Raw genomic sequence first — 19,391 nt, 5'->3', positions numbered from 1 at the left:
AGTATGCCCCAAAGAGAAAAGAAGATGATAAATTCAATATGGGTGGCACACAGGGTGCTATCAGAGTTAGACCAGTGTCCTCTCCTCTACATGTGAAAAATGAGTACCGCGGCATACTAAAGTCTTAACCCATGGCACTCCTATAGTGGGCTCAGGAGGATCGACCATGCTGAGAGCATTGTCAGCCCACAAAGTCACCACAGTTTTCTCAGGACAGTGATGCTTCCTGTGGGAATGAGAAACCAGGGTCCAGGAAGGACAGTGTCCCATCCTGCCAGGTAGTCAGTGCTTTGGAAATTGTTCCCTTGTACACAGGGATTCACATGGATGTGTTAGGATCATTATGAACAGGATCTCAGATACACAGGGTACTTTACAAAGAGTTAAAGGAAGCCTGTATTTAGTGCAGGCTGTAAGTTAGAGATGAATCCTGGAACTCTAACACAATCCTCCTAAAGAACATTCAAGAAAGATGGAAATCCACAAGCTATTTGTTCTTGGATAGCACTAGAGCAGAAGCGCAGAAGCTAGGCCAGCAGGTGAAGAGCAGATGGTTCCCAGGTCAGAGCCTGTGTGATGACTGCAGCCTGGGCTCCTGTTCTGATTGGCGCACTTCACAAGTCAAGCACTGCCTCCCACGGACCCTTGAGCATGATGGGAACATTTGCAGACACGAGAGAACAGGGACAACAGCCCTGGAATTGTGTACCTATTCACGCTCCCTGGCTGAGGAGAGAGTGTTTTGTGGAGAAAACAAACCCTTTATGAGCTTAGGAGGGGTTGTGGCTCTTAGTTTCTTAGCATTTGGGGGTGGAGGAGACGGGATATGGTTCATTCCAGAAGCCGTTCTTGGTTCGCAGTGGACGTCTTCTTTCCTCCCTAATGCTTCCCAGCTGGGTTGACTTGAGCCACGGGGAGGTCAAATGATTTATTCTAACGCCTGGTGAGACGCACCAGCTGGGACTTGAACTCGGGGACTCTGCTACGCACAGCCCTTGCCCTCGTCAGTCAACCGCTGGTTTCAGCTGCCTCTCTGGCTGCACCAGCAGCCTGCCGCATCTGGCAAGGCCGGCCTCTGGACTATCTCTGCTCAAGACTGGACTCAGAGATGCACTGCAGGTCAAGTCTGAACGTTCTGGCAGCACAGCCTAGGGCAGACTGCTCCATGCCTGCTCAAAGCATCCAGCGTCTGCGGCCAGCCAGATTGAACATAGCTGCCTTCACCCGCCAAGATTCCAAGAGGAAAAACTGAGCTCACATTTTTCCTTTGCAGGGTGATTTTTCTTCCCTTCACTCTTTCTCTTTCTCTCTCTCCTCTCTCTGTCTCTCTCTCTCTTTTTTTTTCATAAAAGGGAATCCCCATGTTTACAAGTTAAAATCCAAAATGCGCAAGTGGTCAGTTCCCAATTCTATGACCCATGAACATCTGTGGGCCTGGGTGTTCCTGGGGAATCGGCGGGGCTGGGAGCAGTGAGCCAAGCCTGCCCTAGGCAGAAAGGAATCCTCCAGTGAGGGAACAGTCCGTGAGCAGGCCTGCTTAGCCTCCAGTGCTGCTCTGCCCGGGCCGCCAGCACTCGACTTCCCCTGGTTTTATGAGCTGCATTTTGATTGCATTGCTTTGAGGCGAGTCCACTGGAAATGTTTCATAAAAAGTGGGATACGAATCTTCTTCATTTTGTCTTTAAGAGAAATAAGTCTGCTATCTGAGATGGGCAAACCCACCCCAAACCTGTTCATCAACAAACAAGAAATTCTCTGTGTCCTTAGAGTAGGGAGAAAGATCTAGAATAACATACTGCTTTGGTATCTGACCCGGAGAACTTAAGTGAAGGGGTGGATCCAGCAGCCCTGACTCTGAGGACAGCCCTGGCTGAGGGGGTCTCCAGGCGGCAGGTGGTACTGGGTGGGGCTAGATGTGGCCTCGTTTCCGCTGCAGGTGCCAGGTCAGTAGATGGGCTTTTTCTGTCTCCTTGCCATTTGGAAGTTTTAATTTGGTAGAAGCGCCAAAGTTACGTGAACCTTCGATGGAAAGTTCGCACATGAGATGTGCGTGTCTTCCCTTCGGCTTTTGTCATGACCGCTGAGTTGGCTGCTGCTCCGGGGGTCTGATGGGGGGCTTGCTTTATTCCCAGCTGGAGTTGTCTTTCTGCTGTCACCTGGGTATTATGGGCTGCACCGTGTTCCCCCAAATTCGTATACTGAAGTCTCAACCAGTCCCTCAGAATGTGTCTTTGCAGAGAGGAACTCTAATGAGATAATTAAGCTAAAATGAGGTCTTTAGGGTGGGCCCCAATGCTTTTAAGAAGAGTAGGTGGGGCAGAGACAGGTAGACACCCGGAGGAGAGAACCCTGGGAAGACACAGGGAGAAGGCGCCATCGGCAAGCCAAGGAGACTCCACCTGCCAGCAACTTGATCTTGGACTTCTAGGGTCAGAAGGGTGAGAACCCAGGTTACTGTTGGTTAAGGCACCCACTCTGCGGTGCTTTGTTACAGCAGCCTGGGTCCCACGATAGCGACTTTTCTGGGCTGTGAAACACGTGCCCTGTGTTTCTCTTAGTAGACTCTTCATATTGGTTTTAGTTGAAAACAGACTTTTCCGGAGAAAGATATTCAAAATACTTTTATTTTGTTTTGCAAGTTTCTTTACCGTCAGATGTGCAGTAGTCACTTTACTGAAATAAACCCTGTGTGTGCTGAAGGGCATTGCACAGCTCTGACCCAGGAGGCCGCTGTTCCCTGTGGCTGTGGGCTAACCAGTCTGTCTGGGAGGAAACACTGCCCTAGTCTGTGAAGTTCATCTAGGGCCTACAGGTCCAACACATTCTTACAGAGCTTCCAGCCAGACAAGCAACATCCTATGTGGGACAGTTTTCATTTAGGTCTTGTGCCTTTTAAGTTCATTCACAAATATCATTTGATTGGGTCATGGAAGAACAAACTGGATTTTTTTTTTTTTTTGACAGGCAGAGTAGACAGTGAGAGAGAGAGACAGAGAGAAAGGTCTTCCTTTACCGTTGGTTCACCCTCCAATGGCGCTGCAGCACCGCGCTGATCCGAAGGCAGGAGCCAGGTGCTTCTCCTGGTCTCCCATACGGGTGCAGGGCCCAAGCACTTGGGCCATCCTCCACTGCACTCCTGGGCCACAGCAGAGAGCTGGACTGGAAGAGGAGTGACCTGGACAGAATCCAGCACCCCGACCGGGACTAGAACCCGGTGTGCCGGTGCTGCAGGTGGAGGATTAGCCTATTTAGCCACAGCACTGGCACAAACTGGATTTTAAAAAAGGTCAACGTCATGCAGGTGTTTGGTCTGGAGGTGAAAACGCTGCTTGGCAAGCCCACATCCCATCTTGGAGTGCTTGGGATCGCGTCCTGGCTCTGCTCCTGATCCCAGCTTCCTGCCAATGTGCGACCTGTGAGGCAGTGCACGATGGTCCATGTACTTGGGTCCTCGCCACCCACAAGGGAGGCTCAGACTGAGTTCCTGTCTCCCAGCTCTGGGGCTTGGCCCACGCTGGGCTGTTGTGGGTATTGGGGGAATCAGCAGATAGGAAATCAATCAATCTCCCCCTCTCAAATAAATAAAATAAAAAAAAAGAGTCACTAGTCACCGCCTGCTGTTTAAGGATCTCAGATTCTTATGGGGTTTTTCTTTAATATTGAGATTCTGATTGTCTCTCTCATAGTCGCAGGGGGTTGGAGTATGGTGTCTGACATCTAGAAAGTGCAGGGATGTGAGTTCCATTTGGCCACAGCAGTGGACTCTCCGAGGGAGGGCTTTTCTGGATCAAGGGCACACACTTGAGAGGGGAGAGTCTTGGAGCCTTTGGGGCTCCCCATGCGCAGGAAGCAGAGCAGCTTACACAGTCAACCCCAGGGCACAGCCTGTGTTTCCTACACTGCTGCCACCATGGAGTGTGGACCCCTGGGATCAGAGATGGGTGACCGTCACCCCAAACCAACCCGTGGGGACAGCACGGCAGTTGGCTGCTGGCCATTCCATAGCCACAAGAGGAATGAATGAGTAGCTCGTTTTTTCCATCAGCTTTGTTGGGTGTCATGTATGTGAAGGAATCAAGGTCAGTGGATGTTTAATCAGCCATCTTTCAAAACCACGTCTGGACCAGAGAAGCCTGGCCAGTTAACAAGACAAAGGGGGCTCCCAGGCACTGCGGGCACTTTTCGTTCCAGGTATCAACACAATGGAGAGGTTTTCAACTTCTTCGTATTCACTTACTTATATGGGTAAGGAATAAGTTAAGGAACACTTCACCTCAAACACAGACTGTTTTTATTTTAGCTAAGCAAATGTTTCAGTTCCATATATATTTTTGAATTTCCATCAATGTCAAACACCATTTTTTCTCTTAAAAAAAAGGGGGGGGGGGTTTACAAGCACTTTTACAGCACTCAAGGAAAAGTAGGCTGAGGGCTCCTAATAATAATTTTCCTTTTCAAAAACATCCATCAGACCAAAATAAAATCATTTTAATTAACTCCTTCCTGAGTAACTAAAACCTTGGAATGTGCTGAAAGGTTATAATAAATAAGGCGGTCAGAGATCAACTAGCTTACAATGCATTTTTTTTTAAATTAAACTATGTAAAATGTACAATATATTTCATGAAGTACAAACTGGATTGGGCTCAGGGCCAAAGCAATGCTGTCACGTGTCCCACAGAAGCAGATGAGGTGCCTCGCCTCTCAGGACCTCGAGGCTGCTTGCTGGGACAGATCAACCGACGTCCCCACAAGTCAGTCACTGAGCCATCTTCTGCTGTGGGGAGGCGTCGGTCGCTGCTGATGAAAAACAGCTCTGAACACACAGGAGAAAGGGCGTGGCTGGACCTGCAACAGGGGAAGGCGTTTCAGAAGGACCGACCGTCCCGATGTCCTGACAGCAGCGGAGAACGCTTGGCCAACTCCGCGTTAGTTTCAACCGGTGAGACCGCAAGCGACTCAACGAATCCTCACGCTGTAGGTGACGTTTCCTGGGAACGACTCACAAGGTACCAGGCAGCAGTTCTTGCATTTGCTTCAAAGGTGACAGCCGTTCTCCAGGTTGTCTTTCAAAGGATGCCTAAGGATAGGGCCCTGGTCTCCGTGAACGGGACAAAGGACTTTGCTCCTCTAAGAACCTTTCCCCTGCTCACTTCCCCACCCCAGGCTGCTGAGGCAGCAAGGAGGCCCACAAGGGCCCAGGCGCTGGACCTTGTGTCCCTGTGGTCCCAGCCTTCCTGGGACTCCCGGGGGCTGCAGCCTTCCTAACGCATCTCGTGACAAAGGAGCTCTAGCACACATTCGACCGGTTCCAAAGGTCTTGCCTTCTATCTTGACTACAGTCCCATTTTAGCAAAAGAAGGAAAGATCCTAGAGAGACTTACTGGTATCTGGAAAGTGGCACCTGCGTGGTTTGTGTAAAGCCGACGTCTTCTTTACTACGGGGTGCCCCAACTCAACTCCGCCAGTGCCCTAGAAGGGCTGCTTCTAGGGGGAAACCACGGAGTAGACAAAATTGGTTGCCAGTGACTCTCCTGCTGCCGCCACGGCACCACAGCCCCTCAGCCGGCTGCTAAGGAGAACATTTGTTTTCAGGATTTTGTTTTTAAGGTAAAAATCTTTCAGAATGCAAACAAATAGGTTTCTGATGATTGGATCAAGGCATCATTGACAGGTGGAGACGAGATATTTTGGGGCATTGGAACTGCCCAACTGCTACTTGGCTTGCACCAGGGGCGGCTTCGGTCTCTTACTTTTGCCTTTCCTCTTTGATGGCCCTGCTCAGGGTTCCTGGGAGTGGGCAGTTTGCATACAGAGGGACTGCGGTTTTGCTGGGTTGCACAGAACTCAGGACTGCTGTTTACGGGAAGCAGGTGCCTCGTAGGGGACTAGCAGGTACTATAGTCCCCAGTGCCAGTACTGGCCAGGAGTGGCACTGATGGTTTGTGCACCGTTGGTGCTGGCTCATCAGACTTCTGCCGCAGGTGTCAAATGCCAGAGCTAAACTGGTTCCCGAACTCCCACTTAAAGCAATGTTGGGGAGGAAGATGTTTTGGATTGAGCACAAAGGTCAAGACCACACCCCTTTCCTGAAGCCACATGCCCCCAGAGTTTATCGGTCTTGCCTACTTTCTTCCTCGCACAGCAAATAAATGCTTTTCCCTGCTGTGCTATTTTGATGCCTGTCAGAATGGTGCTTGCAAATGGAAGGTCTCAGTGGGGCTTGCCATGCACTGACTTTGACCTTGATCGGTCGGGGACGCAGCACAAGCCCTGGCTCTTGTTGAGACAAGAACACTGCTCTTGCTGAGAATGTCCTCTGAAATAGGCACTCTCTCTAGTTCCACCCAGGCTGGGCAACCACTTAACCAGAGATATCCCCCCTCTTGGTGTCCTTATCTGTCTTACCTTCTCCTCTTAGATCCTTCTAGAATAGACTCCCTGGTCTCTGGAGTGGTTTTGTGGTTCTGCTGAAATATACAAGGCTGGGTGCATCCCACCACCGAGGGAATATTTTTCCAAGTCGTTTTACAAACGCTAAGTTTTAGGGCCCTGGACTGTGAGCTGTATTTTTTCCCCTTCTCACATCATATTGGGGTAGGGCTGGAAGCTATTCAATGACAAGATGCCTGTGACAGAGCCTTCTAATGTACCCAGGAAATATTCAAGGAACCAAGGGAAAAACACAGAATAAAATTAAACAAATGAAACCCGCAAAACCGGGCATCTCCCAATGAGCCCCACAAGTGGGAATGATCTGCTCTGTGAAGTGCAGCTGAGCAGTAATTTAGTCCCAAGGACTTTTCTTCCCCTAACAAAAGACCTTCTGGAATAGGGAGATGCAACCACGGAGGCCACCCGGTGCTGGCGTCACCTCTTATAAATATCTTCTAGCCACTTCTCATCGTCTTGCTCCTCATCATCAATCGGCTCCTCGGTTTCCAGTGGAGATGGGATAAAAAACTGTGGTCTCAGAGCGGGCTTGCTGACGTGAGACTTGAGTCCAAACTTGCGCTTCAGCAGGTGGAACTGCTCTTTGATGTAATGGTAGAACTCGTACTCGTATCTCATTCGCTGGTACAGGATCTGCACAGCCTCGGGAGAGGGGACGGTCTTCTTCACGGTCACAGTCATGTTGCCAAGTTTCCTATGTTCTGGAAAAGAACCAGGGTTGCACATGAGCCATCGTTCACAATGCTTTAGCTTGGACAGAATAAGCTGCATTACCTGCACGGTGCTGGCACCACCTTCAAAACGAAGCAAGTATCTGAGCAAGAAGGGGAAAGAGAGGGTCTGTGGTACTATTTGGAAAGCTCGGTCCATAGTTTAGGTGGTAATATCGACGTCCATTGACCAAACCTAAACAACCTATTTCTTTTTCATGGGGTGTGGACCATGTGATTTGATCACAACTCACTTGTTAACTGTAAGTTATATATGCTTTTGAATTGCAAAAATATATCCATTTTCCCTCTTTTTTCAGTATCTCCAGTTACATAAACAAAAGGGTTTTATCTTCAGAAGGGGGAACACAGCACTGTGTCACTACTTTCTAGTGGTCATGGTGTTTGTAAAAAAGTTAAAATACTTCACAGAAAGTGTAATTTGCTATGCATTTGTCAAGAAAGTTAGAGGAAAGATCGTTAGATTTCCTAGATATAATTTTGATTATTGTAAATTTTACATGTTTTATTTTGTGGTAAAATATATATAATTAAAGTCTGCTAAATTTTATACTAATGCTTAGTCACCTAAGATATTATGTTTTTATATTCAATGCTTATTAACATAAAATTATATACATATATATATATATATAACATTGACCTACAAGTAAGGGGTGTTAATGACATTCACAATGTTGAACAATCATCACCATCATTTCCAAACCCTTTTCATCAGGGCGAAGACTATGAACCTATTAAATAATAATGCTGTCTTTCCCCTTTCTCCCCAAGTAATGTGTACTATACTTGGTGTCTATGAATTTGCCTATGTTAAGTACCTCCTATAAGTGGAATCATACAATATTTGTCCTTGCTGGTCTAGTTTATTTCATTATGCACGGGGTTTTTAATGCCCATCTATGTTGTATCAGGACATCATTTCTTTTTATGGCTTGGCCTGTTTCACTTTTTGGTTGTTATGATGGACACTTGCATACAGGTATCTGTTTGCGTTCTTATTACCAATTCCTTTGGTATAAGTGGAGGAGCAGAATTGCTCGGTCATAGGATGACTGTATTTAAGAACTTTTTGAGGAACTGCAAACTGTTTTCTATAGTGGTTGCACTATTTTATATTCCTAGCCACAATGTGTGAGGATTCCTACTTCTTTTTTTTTTTGACAGGAAGAGTGGACAGTGAAATAGAGAGAGACAGAGAGAAAGGTCTCCCTTTGCTGTTGGTTCACCCTCCAATGGCCACCGTGGTTGGCGCGCTGTGGCCAGTGCACCGCGCTGATCCGAAGCCAGGAGCCAGGTACTAATCCTGGTCTCCCATGGGGTGCAGGGCCCAAGCACTTGGGCCATCCTCCACTGCACTCCCTGGCCACAGCAGAGAGCTGGCCTGGAAGAGGGGCAACCGGGACAGAATCCAGTGCTCCGACCGGGACTAGAACCCGGTGTGCCGGCGCCGCAAGGCGGAGGATTAGCCTAGTGAGCCGCGGCGCCGGCCAGGATTCCTACTTCTCTACATCTTCTCCTACAACTGTTACTTTCCTCTGTGTGTAGTTACTGCAATCCCAGTGAGTGTGAAGTGATGTCTCCTTCTGGTTTTGATTTGCATTTCCCTAATGACTAATGGTCTTTTTACATGCTTGTTGGCCATGTCTATCTGTTCTCTGAGAAATGTCTATTCAAGTCCTTTGCTCACTTTTGAATTAGGTTCTTTGCTTTGTGGTAGTTGAGTTGTAGAGGTTCTTTATACATTCTGGAGACTTTGTAAATCTATCAGGAATATGATTTGCTAGCATTTTTCCCACTCCTTAGGTGTCTTTGCACTCTGATAGTCTTCTCTGATGGACAAAAGTTTTTAATTTTAATGAAGATCATTTCATCTATTTTCTTCTCTTGCCACCCGCCTTACGGTGTTATTATATAAGAAACCATTGCCAAACCTAAGACCATGATTTGCCCCTTTATTTTTTTAACTAAAGCTTTTGCCATCAAATTTGAGTAGGTGCATAATTTACGAAATATAGCTCCAAATGGCTGTTTCAAAAAGCAGATTCACAAGAAAGTACAAAGAATTTCCTTTTTGAAGATATTTCATATGCTTTCTGAAGGCTCCAGTAGCGATTTTAAAGAAGGAATTAAACAAATTGTCTGGGTGGCAGCCTCACTGAAATAAGGGTACTGGTTTTCAAATTGACTCTCTTGAAAGGCGTAACACACATTTGGTTATACCAGTTCTAGAATTTTTGTTAAGGAACTTGGCGGAGACTCTTCTAAAATGGGTTCACAATGGAACATTTAATCCTGTCTGTCGCCTCTGCAGATATAACCCTTGCTAACCCGGGGTGGGTCACGTTCATGGCCGTGAGTATAGACATTCCTTTGTGTTTTTCTATGAGAGTAAACAAAATCTTTTGAAAGACAAGTCATAAAGAGTATCAAGCTAAACACTGAGAGGCAGAGGAAAAATAATTCACTAACTTCCAGTTTCCTACCATCTCTTCCTCTCCAAGCACTGTAAAATATCTGGGGTTTTATCATCTCATAGCCCGCCTCCCTCCCACAAAAAATTTAAGATTCCTGTGACTTTAAAATAAATCCATTCATTAAATGATTTGGCCCAATCTGCTCCAAAAAGATTCTATAGAATTTGACAAAATCTATATGCCACTATTAGCTACGAAGCTGGAGAACCGAGCAAAGGGAGGATGTGGGCAGAAAAAGGAGGAGAACGGTCAGTGTTGGGGGTAATTATTTCTCTCTCCCCACGTGGAAGGATCTCCATGGGGCAGCAGTCTTGGCCTTTTGCCCCAGTCCCTCTTAAGCCAAGTACCAGGGATTGAGCATTGGAGTGTGTCTCTGGGAGCGGGGCTGAGAAGGTCTCCCCTCTAGGTGTGTGCACCTGTTCTCAGGGAGGGGGTTTGCCTAACTCAGGACGGTGAATTACCAGTGCAGCTCTCCTCACACCCAGGCTGCATCCTCCCACCTCGCTTGCTCTGGGGGCGAGGCTCACATTCAGATCTCCATGTGTCTATGTGTATATTTCTCAATTGGTTTGGAACCCAGGCAGAGAAAAATGGGTGTCATTTATTAGCCCCCAAACCCTAGAGGCAATAAACAAAACATATGTTGGGTGTCCTACCTACTTGGGCAGGAGGTAGGTCAAGAGTTTGACTCCAGCTCTGAAATGTGATGTATTGGAGAGAAATGGACATTGTGAGAGTTGATGATTGTTTACAGCTCTTGTCTCTTCTGTTGAAGAACAGTGTTTCTTTTTTTTTTCTTCATATTATTTCTTGACCATTGTACTTAGTATAAGGTTAACTATATGATCATTAAGTAAACTGAAAATAGACCTTTGTAAAATTTAAGAGTGGGAATGTGAGATGGAGGAGGTAGAAGGGTTGGAGCTTGGGTGGGAGGGAGGGTAGAGGGGTAGTTATGTTCTTAAATCTGTACACAGGAAACACATGCAACTTGCATAAAATTTTTAAAAAATAGTTTGACTCTAGACCTTCTAGAAGAAAAAAAAAAGGATTTAACAATTTACATGGCTCTTAATGGAAAATAATGTATTCACAAATATTCCTACTTAGGAAATCATAGAGAAATATCTTGTATTTATTTTCATAAGAAAAAACCATGAAACAATTAGCAGCATTTAAATAACCTCTTTAGAGTAAATTCAGCCATGACTTTCAGGGTAGTAAGCTAAGCCTCCGCCTACCACACTGGCGTCCCATACAGGCTCTGGTTCATGTCTCGGCCACTCCACTTTGGATCCAGCTCCCTGCTAATGTACCTGGAAAAGCAGTGGAGGATGGCCCAAGAACTTGGGCCTCTGCACTCACATGGGAGACCCAGAAGAAGCTCCTGGCTCCTGGCTTTGGCCTGGCCCAGTTTCAGCTGTTGTGGCTATTTGGGGAGTGAATCAGTAGATGGAAGATTTCTCTCTCTCTCTCTCTCTCTCTCTTTCTCTCTCTCTTTTTCTCTCCCTGTAACTCTGTCTTTCAAATAAATAAACAAATCTTTTTTAAAAATGGAATTAAAAGACAAACTTATTTTGGTGTAAAAAATCTTATAATTTAGACATAGTGTTTTACACAGTATGCATTTCCACAAACTTTTTTTTTTTTTTTTGACAGAGTGGACAGTGAGAGAGAGAGAGACAGAGAGAAAGGTCTCCCTTTGCTGTTGGTTCACCCTCCAATGGCCGCTGCGGTCGGCGCGCTGTAGCCAGCACACCGCGCTGATCCGATGGCAGGAGCCAGGTGCTTCTCCTGGTCTCCCATGGGGTGCAGGGCCCAAGGACTTGGGCCATCCTCCATCTGCACTCCCTGGCCACAGCAGAGAGCTGGCCTGGAAGAGGGGCAACCGGGACAGAATCCGGTGCCCCGACCGGGACTAGAACCCGGTGTGCCGGCACCACAAGGCAGAGGATTAGCCTATTGAGCCACGGCGCCGGCCTAAACTTTTTTTTTTTTTTTTTAAGATTTATTTTATTAATTTGAAAGAGTTACAGAGAGAGGTAGAGACAGAGAGAGAGGTCTTCAATCCACTGGTTCACTCCTCAGATGGCTACAATAGCCTGAGCTGAGCAGATCCGAAGCCAGGAGCCAGGAACCAGGAACCTCCCCTAGGTCCCCCATGTGGGTGCAGGGGCCCAAGGACCCAGGCCATCCTCAACTGCCTTCCCAGGCCACAGCATAGAGCTGGATTGAAGAGGAGCAGCCGGGACTCGAAACGGTGCCCATATAGGATGCCTGCGCTTCAGGCCAGGGCTTTAACCCACTGTGCCACAGAGCTGGCCCCTCCACAGACTTTTTAAAGTCCCTGTGTACCTTGTTTATTCTGAAAAGGATTAGTCCCAGTGTAATGAGTGAATTCTGGAGGTATTTTATGTACTGGCCAGGTATGGAGTCACAAAAATTGTAGCAGTGAGGGGGAAGGACTTAGATTTATGTTTTATGAAAGAGAAGGAGCCCAATAGGGCCTGGAACTTAGATGGAATTCCATTCAAACAAGTTATGGAGATGGCCCAAGGGGGCAAGTGTAGGGAGCCTGGGTCTTTGAAAAGAAGTCATTTGGTATTGATTGCTTCTACTGCGGGCCTAAGGGCCTGTTGTTTTCAGGTTGCAATAGTAATTTCCTAAAAAATAAAAAAAACATACAGCAAGTATAATCAAATAATGCCATGAACACAAAGCCATCCAAGAAATCGCCACTGACTTTTTAACCCACAGCAAAGTAACCTCCTAAACTAGTCTTCAAGGTAAACAGGTTGAAAATGTTGGTCTATATGATGGGTTATTAGCTTCAAGACAGGGAGGACTTTGAGTAGGATTTTTTTAAAGTAAATGCATGATGGACTTATGCATTTTGTTGGATCATGATTTGGTAATTGGGTCAACTGCTATAAAGCTTTTCCTAGTACACAATAAAACTCTCTTCTGTGCATTGTTCTCTACGGCTGAGGGAGGGGTGTTGGGAGATGGACAAAGCAAGTAGCAGGCTCTGTTCAAAGGGATAGTATGTCCTCAAGTACAAGTGCAAGGAACCAGGACATATTTACAAGATTAACTGTTTTGTCAAGATGTGGCAACAGTCCCAGCTGAGCCTGACCCCTATGGTGCACTGTATAGTGTCAGCCACGTTTGGTGAGGACTAAGGCGTAGCGAGCAAGGAGCTAAGCATTTATACACTGACTCCCCGTGACAGCCCTTGATTTATGGAAGAGCCATCTTATAGATGAGGAAGCTGAGGGTGAGCAAGACGGTGATTGGTTCAAGGTCATGCAGCTAGAATACAGCACAGGCAGTCAACTGTGGTGCTTGTGTTGTGTTGTTTTTATTTTAAGAAAGGTCAGCAACCTTATTACTGTTCCTTACAGTTGCCTCCACAAGGCAATAGAGCGTCAAGGTCAAGAGCTGGGCCTAGAGCCTCCTCTTTCTTCCTCACGTCCGCCAGGAAGCCCTGGCTTACAGCAGATATCACGGGAAATGGGAATATTTTAGAGGTTTATAATCTGGAAGAAGTAAAGGGTTGGCTAAAATATTATCGGATTTGACCATCGCAGGGTCAAAGGCCCATCCATACCCCTAGGGCCAAGGCTGAAAACCATTATTTGGAGAGTTTCTCTGAAGTTCCACCTCAGAGCTGTGTGCTGTGTTTAGTTTGAACCCATGTGTTTCTAATAGGAAACATGATTCCAGTTTGGTTGGAAATTGAGGCAGGACCTACTGAGTTTGGGAAAGTCAGCCTTCTCATGATGACCAGCACTGACACTGCAGTGTCCCCAGGAAGCCTGGCCCTGGAGAGCACCGGGAGGGTCCACTCTGGAGATTCCACTCATACCCTCTTGCATGAACTCAATGCTGCCCAAGTTTATAAAGTTCAAGGTCTCTAGTGACATTTATATTGATAAGCTACCGAGTGGCCTTCCCAGTCACGTTTTAATTACATGCTACCCCAGTTTCCTGCTGCAAGTGTTTCGGCTATTTGATGTCAAAACAAATACCAAAAGGTTGACCCCCACATTGGCTAGAAAACTCTATACAGAGAGGACAAACTTTTCAGGTAAGAGGTAGAAAGAAACTTTTCAATCTGGCTACAAGATGAATGTTTTAAAAAATCCTTTCTTGGAAGGCAACCTACTGCCAAGTGTATTTCTGTTATTTCAATCCACCTTATTCTTTTTAGTCCCTTCACTAAATCCCTATCTAACAAGGGGGGGGGCACTTGGTGCAGTGGCTGGGATACTGCTTGGGTCTGAGAGAGCCAGCCTGGGTTTGAGTCCGGGCTCTGCTCCTGAGTCCAGCTTCCTGCGAATGCGCACCCTGGGAGGCGGCAGGTGACGACTCAAGGAGATGGGCTGCTGCCATCGTACAGGAGCCCTGGATGGAGTTCCTGCCTCCCAGTTTCAGTTTACACCAGTCCCAGCTGTTCTGGGAAGTTTGGGGCGGGGGGGAGCCAGTGGATGGGAGTTGGAATCTCTCTCTTAAATAAATTAAATAATTACATAAGATTATTAAACATGAAGAATAGCAACAGCTGGTTCAGCAGAATCTCGTGAGAGCCCCTCCCTTTTTTACTATCTTTCCATTTTGCATTAATTTCCCATTCTTGCTTCATCTATCTACCTCCTTCATCCCTCCCTCCACCCTGATCCTACCTTCTCTTCTTCATGGTCAACCTCTCTCTTGACTGGCAACTTCTCATCAAAATTCACAAGTGCTCAAGCCTTTCCCTTTAAAAAAAAAAAAAACAAAACAAACAAACAAACAAAAAACCCTCTCCCTCTTTTCTCATCTTTTTTTTTTCTATCACAGCCCAGCTTCTTCAAGAATTGTCTATTCTCTACACTTGTCACCAAACTTTCAACTTACACACACAAGCCTGGATTCTTTCCCTACTGAAATCTCTCTGGCTTCCCTGTGGATGAGTCAGTGGGCACTTCGCAGGCCTTCCCGTGACCTCTGACCTCACCCACGTTTGGCCACACACTCCATCGTGAAGCCCTCCACGGTGAACCTCTCACCTCCCTTGGCGTCTGGAATAGCATTTTCCGGGCTGTCCCTGCTTCTCCGATCCCTCTCTTCTACCCATTCTCTCCACCCCCTCCTCTTTCCCAGCCTGTTATTTAAATGTCAGTGCCTCCCAGGGCTCTGTCCTAGCCCTTCCCTTCTCCATGATCCTCCGGGTGGCATCTTCCAACCCTCCACCTTTAGTTCCCACACCACGGTGGACGACAGAAGCACTGATTTGTGCGAAACGCTTACAGTTTTTCTGATCTCGTTTTCCACAGAGCTGCCAAATCTAATAAGACTGATGACATCGCCAGGGGTTTTCATGGGCAGAAACAGGAATGCTATGTTGTGACAGCTGAAGCAGAGATTCCTATTCAGCCAACACAGGTGGTGAACACCTATGATGGGCTTGGGTTGTGCTCATATTCACATAATTTCATTTAATATGCTCAACAACCCTGTGAAGTACGTTCACGACCTCTGCTACAGAGAAGTGGACATTCTGGAGGTTAAATGACTTACCCAAGGCTGCACAGTTGGAAAGTAAGTGACAGAGCTGGAATTTGAACCTGGGTCCCCATTGAGGTTTTCCCTTACTAAGTACTTGGCCATAACCAATGATGCTTTCATGAACCTGTAGAAAATTACCACCTTCATATGGAAAGACTAGAGGGCAGACTGCCTTGCACAGTAAGTTGAGAATTTTTAAAATCACATTTCAAAGACTTAGTTATGTGTCGTGCTGTACAATAATCAGTGCTATGGAAAAGTCATTCCATCGCTAAGCGTTCCACATTTTTTGTCAATGCCAGACTTTCCCTCCAAACAAAACAAAGCCACATGAACTATGGAATCAGCTTCTTGCCAGAATGCCATAATAGAAGTTCTAGAGGAAGTTGTTAGGATTCCTTGCTGACTGTTCTGATTTCAGCCACCAAACAATTACGCGTTAAGAATCCGTCCTCATTATCAGCACCTTTTGCTAAGTGAAGCAGCCTTTGTTAGCTGGACATATGCTATAGAATCTATCAGGAAGTGAAGACCGCACCCCACAAGCCTCCTTGCAACCTTCCAGGATCAGAAAGACAAATTCAAGGGGCTCCTGTCTCTTGAGCCCACCGACACATATTTCAAATGAAGAGACAAAACGAGAATTCTTCTAGGAAGGCAGGGGTCGCAGGAAGGCAGCCTGGGATGGGACTGGCAGGCACTGTGTTGCTTGGCTCACGGGGTGTTTCTTTTAGAAATGGACTTAGCTGGTGTAAGACTTGGTCTATTTCACGTCAAAATCTGGATTTCTGGCTCCTCTTGAAGGAAGGCTGCAGAGCTGAGCGTGACCGCCCCCTGGGAGGCTGGCATTCTCCAGTTTGTCTCGGACCCTAAATGTTGGCTCATTCTTTCATGTTCCTTGGCTGGCTGCTACAGAAATTCAGAATTCCTGTTCTGTTTCAAGGTTTTGAAATTCTGGGTTTCACAAACCTAGGAAGCAAGTGCTTCAGGTCACAATTAAGGTTTCAATTAGGTCTGCGTATCCACCTTCCTTCCCTCTTTCGGCAAATACTTAATAACTATTCTGCACCAGGCATAGGCGGTATAAGCAACCACCACCACCACCACCACCACCATCATCATCATCATCATCATCATCATCATCAGGCACTTTGAGAACTTTCTCTGTACCAAGTATTGCCAGATCCCTGTACATGCACCCAACGCTTTCAAACACCCAGTGCTGTAGGTCTCTTATTATCACCATTTACACTTTAATTTAGTAGCTTGCCCAAATTTGCATAGCTTGTAAGTGGAGAATAAGTTGGGTGAGGGAAGTTCTTAGCTTTTCACGTTATAGTGGGATGGAGCTCATAGTCCCGGGGGAGATCTCCCCTCCCAGGACGGAGGCAGAGAGCACATTTCACTCTGCTCTGTCTGCTGACTTCCTTATGTCCTCTCGTAGGTCAGAAACACCCAGTGGAGAGACCAGGCCCATTAGGTCCGTCTTAAATACTCTAGATGGGTTAGATCTTTTTTAACTACTACGAGGACACTTCAAAAGTTTGTGGACAGTAGAACTACAAGATAAGTTTATTTTGGTATACAAAATGTTTATGAAAAATGTCTATTATGGAGGACGATGCATGGATTTCAAAATTTGGGGGACCCAAATAAACTTAAATTCTATTTTTCACATGCTTATGTTTGATCATGAAGGTTTGCTGCGTGTGTGTGTGTATGTGTGGGTGTGTGTGTGTGTCTTCACCAAAAGATGTCCAACTTTTAGGAGTTATCTGGAGCACTATCCGCCCCTCTGAATCGTTTCCACTGGATTTTGCTCTCAGCACCCCCAGCAGGCTTCGTTTGGCGCTTCTTCTAACAGAGGGAGCTCTTTCTGCTGAGTGTGATCAGGATAAGGGTGATACCCTATTTATCTTTCTATCCACGGCTCAGCACCTGCGCCCCTCTGGGCACGCTGCAACCATCAGAAGGAAGACTTGTCAGACTTGAAGGAGGCTTGGCCGTGTCTGTACAGTGTGGAGATGCGGCCAGGTGGGGACAAAGGCCACATCTGAATGTGCTTCACAGAAATTTGCCAGAGACCCGTGCGTGCTGGGTCCTTAGCAGGAAGCAGTCAACCCTCACATCCGGGATGTCGCAGGTCCCACTGGGGTCTGTAAACTCCAGTGCTCACTCAGCGTGTGGGTCAGTTGCCTTCTTGGAATGATCACGCTGTCTGTGTCATGTTTTCTCTCCCTACCCTTTAATTAATGAATGCTGGCAGAGGGAAGCTGTGGTTTCAGGATGCCTTTGATGTTTTCCGTCATTTTTCTTATTGACATTTAGGGATTGACCAAATCCTCCCCTTCGTTATGTTCAGGATAATTGCAGGAAACTTCCTCAAAATAGGCACTGGGGTTGCGCTGTGACATATTCAGAAGGGGAAAAAGAAAACTATCAACAACGCTTGAGCCCTTTATTTGGACAGCAGAAGAGAATTTCTTTAGAGATGTGTCCAGTCAGCCACAGTCAAGACTAAGTGGGGACAGGTCCTTCCAGGCTCTGTGCCTTCCCCGAGGAGGTCAGGTAGGGGGCCCCCCAAAGCAGTCACGGTCCCGAGTGGGTATAAAGCCTGTGGTTGGTCACCCAGTGCTGGAGGAGGAAAGCACCAAGAATAGAATGAGGCCAGCAGGGAGGCTGCTTCACCGACAGTGAGCTCAACCCCCAACCTGCTTCCTCCCAGCCCCAGGGACTAGCAGCTTCTTCATTTCCAGGGCTCTGAGGATTAATGGACCTCCCTTTACTCTGTGTTACCTTGCCCAGCCTTCACACAAACTCATTTTACCCACAGGTGCCAGGCGCCTAAGAGGTCTCAAAATAGGCTCAAAGGGGCTGGTGCTGTGGCGCAGCAGGTTAAAGCCCTGGCCTGTAGCACCGGCATCCCATATGGGCACCAGTTCAAGCCCCAGTTGCTTCACTTATGATCCAGCCTTCTGCTATAGTCTGGGAAAGCAGAAGAAAATAGCCCAAGTCCTTGGGTCCCTACCTCCACATGGGAGACCCGGAAGAAGCTCCTGGCTCTCTGGCTTTGGATCGGCGCAGCTCTGGCCATTGCAGCCATTTGGGGAGTGATTTAATAGATGGAAGACCTTACCCCGCTGCCCCTGTGTCTCTACCTCTCTCTGTAACTCTTTCAAATAAATAAAATAAATACATATTTACAAAATAAAAGAAGATAGGCTTAAGGCTGTAAGACAGCGATGGTCCTAAGACTAGAAAGCTGCCTTTCTCATTTCCAGTCCAGCACATTTCCTGCACCATCACAGGCTGTTAATTTCCAAATTGAGTGGAAATCTATAACCACCCTCTTCTCCTTGCCTGTGTGTATTCTGGCATTAAGGGGATCGGTTGTGAAGAAGGGCTGGAGCACTCTAACCCGAGGGGACTGCTCTGGTAAGTCTGGGGAAAAGCCTGCCAGCCAGAAAAAACGTTTGCACACTGAAAGGGGCTGTGTCTTTTTAATGTTTGGTTCCTCAGCATCCAGCACCACGCCTGGCACGTAACAGTCCTCCATAAATGTGTGTTGATGTGAAACTTGTATTTTAAATCCATCCATAAGGTTGGATTGGCCCAAAGGGCAACTTTCAGTGTTGATGATATATGTGTTGTCTTTCTCTAAATTTTGTCCTTAGCGGAGGGTTCTTCTGAGCAAAGCTTCCATTTCGACAAATCAGATTTGTTGAAGGTAGGCGGACAGAGAAGGTTTGCACCACAGGTAGGTCTGGGGGGCGTGGCTTTGCTCTTCTTAGCCCCTCTCTGTCTGTTATGTGACAGATTGCTCTTAGTAACTTAGCAAAGCTTAAGAAATACCATAAGGGACAGTTCACCACAAACATAAAGACCTACTAGGAAAACACACGCCACTGCCCACTTGTAGCTTACGAATTTGTGTCAGGTATATAATTTACCAGATCTGTAACCAAAGAGATCCACACAGTACTGGGGTAAAAAGATACCCATGTGGCCTAACTTTGTTGCATTAATGCTGTTTGATGAGTTAATTTGCCATCATTTCTGATTGCAACTGTTGAGTCTCCATTAACTAGAGGACAATGTTATATTTAGAAGTGAAACATGCATTCAGATCACTTCTACCAGACCCAGGTGCCAAGGGCTTTGCCACGGCTGTCATCGTAAT

At 46.7% G+C, this 19,391-nt stretch overlaps 1 protein-coding gene across 1 annotated transcript in view; it reads right to left on the bottom strand.

The window, feature by feature from the left end:
- Positions 1-4,276: 4,276 nt before the first annotated feature.
- UST (uronyl 2-sulfotransferase) overlaps positions 4,277-19,391 on the bottom strand; it is a 306,252-nt gene continuing 291,137 nt past the window's right edge. The window contains exon 8 of the mRNA XM_062186899.1: positions 4,277-7,154. Coding sequence (XP_062042883.1) covers positions 6,871-7,154 — 284 coding nt within the window. The 3' untranslated portion in view covers positions 4,277-6,870. The remainder of the gene's footprint in view (positions 7,155-19,391) is intronic.

Source organism: Lepus europaeus, chromosome 3, assembly GCF_033115175.1.
Source record: "Lepus europaeus isolate LE1 chromosome 3, mLepTim1.pri, whole genome shotgun sequence".
NCBI lineage: Eukaryota > Metazoa > Chordata > Mammalia > Lagomorpha > Leporidae > Lepus > Lepus europaeus.
This window is presented reverse-complemented; position numbering and strand designations above follow the sequence as displayed.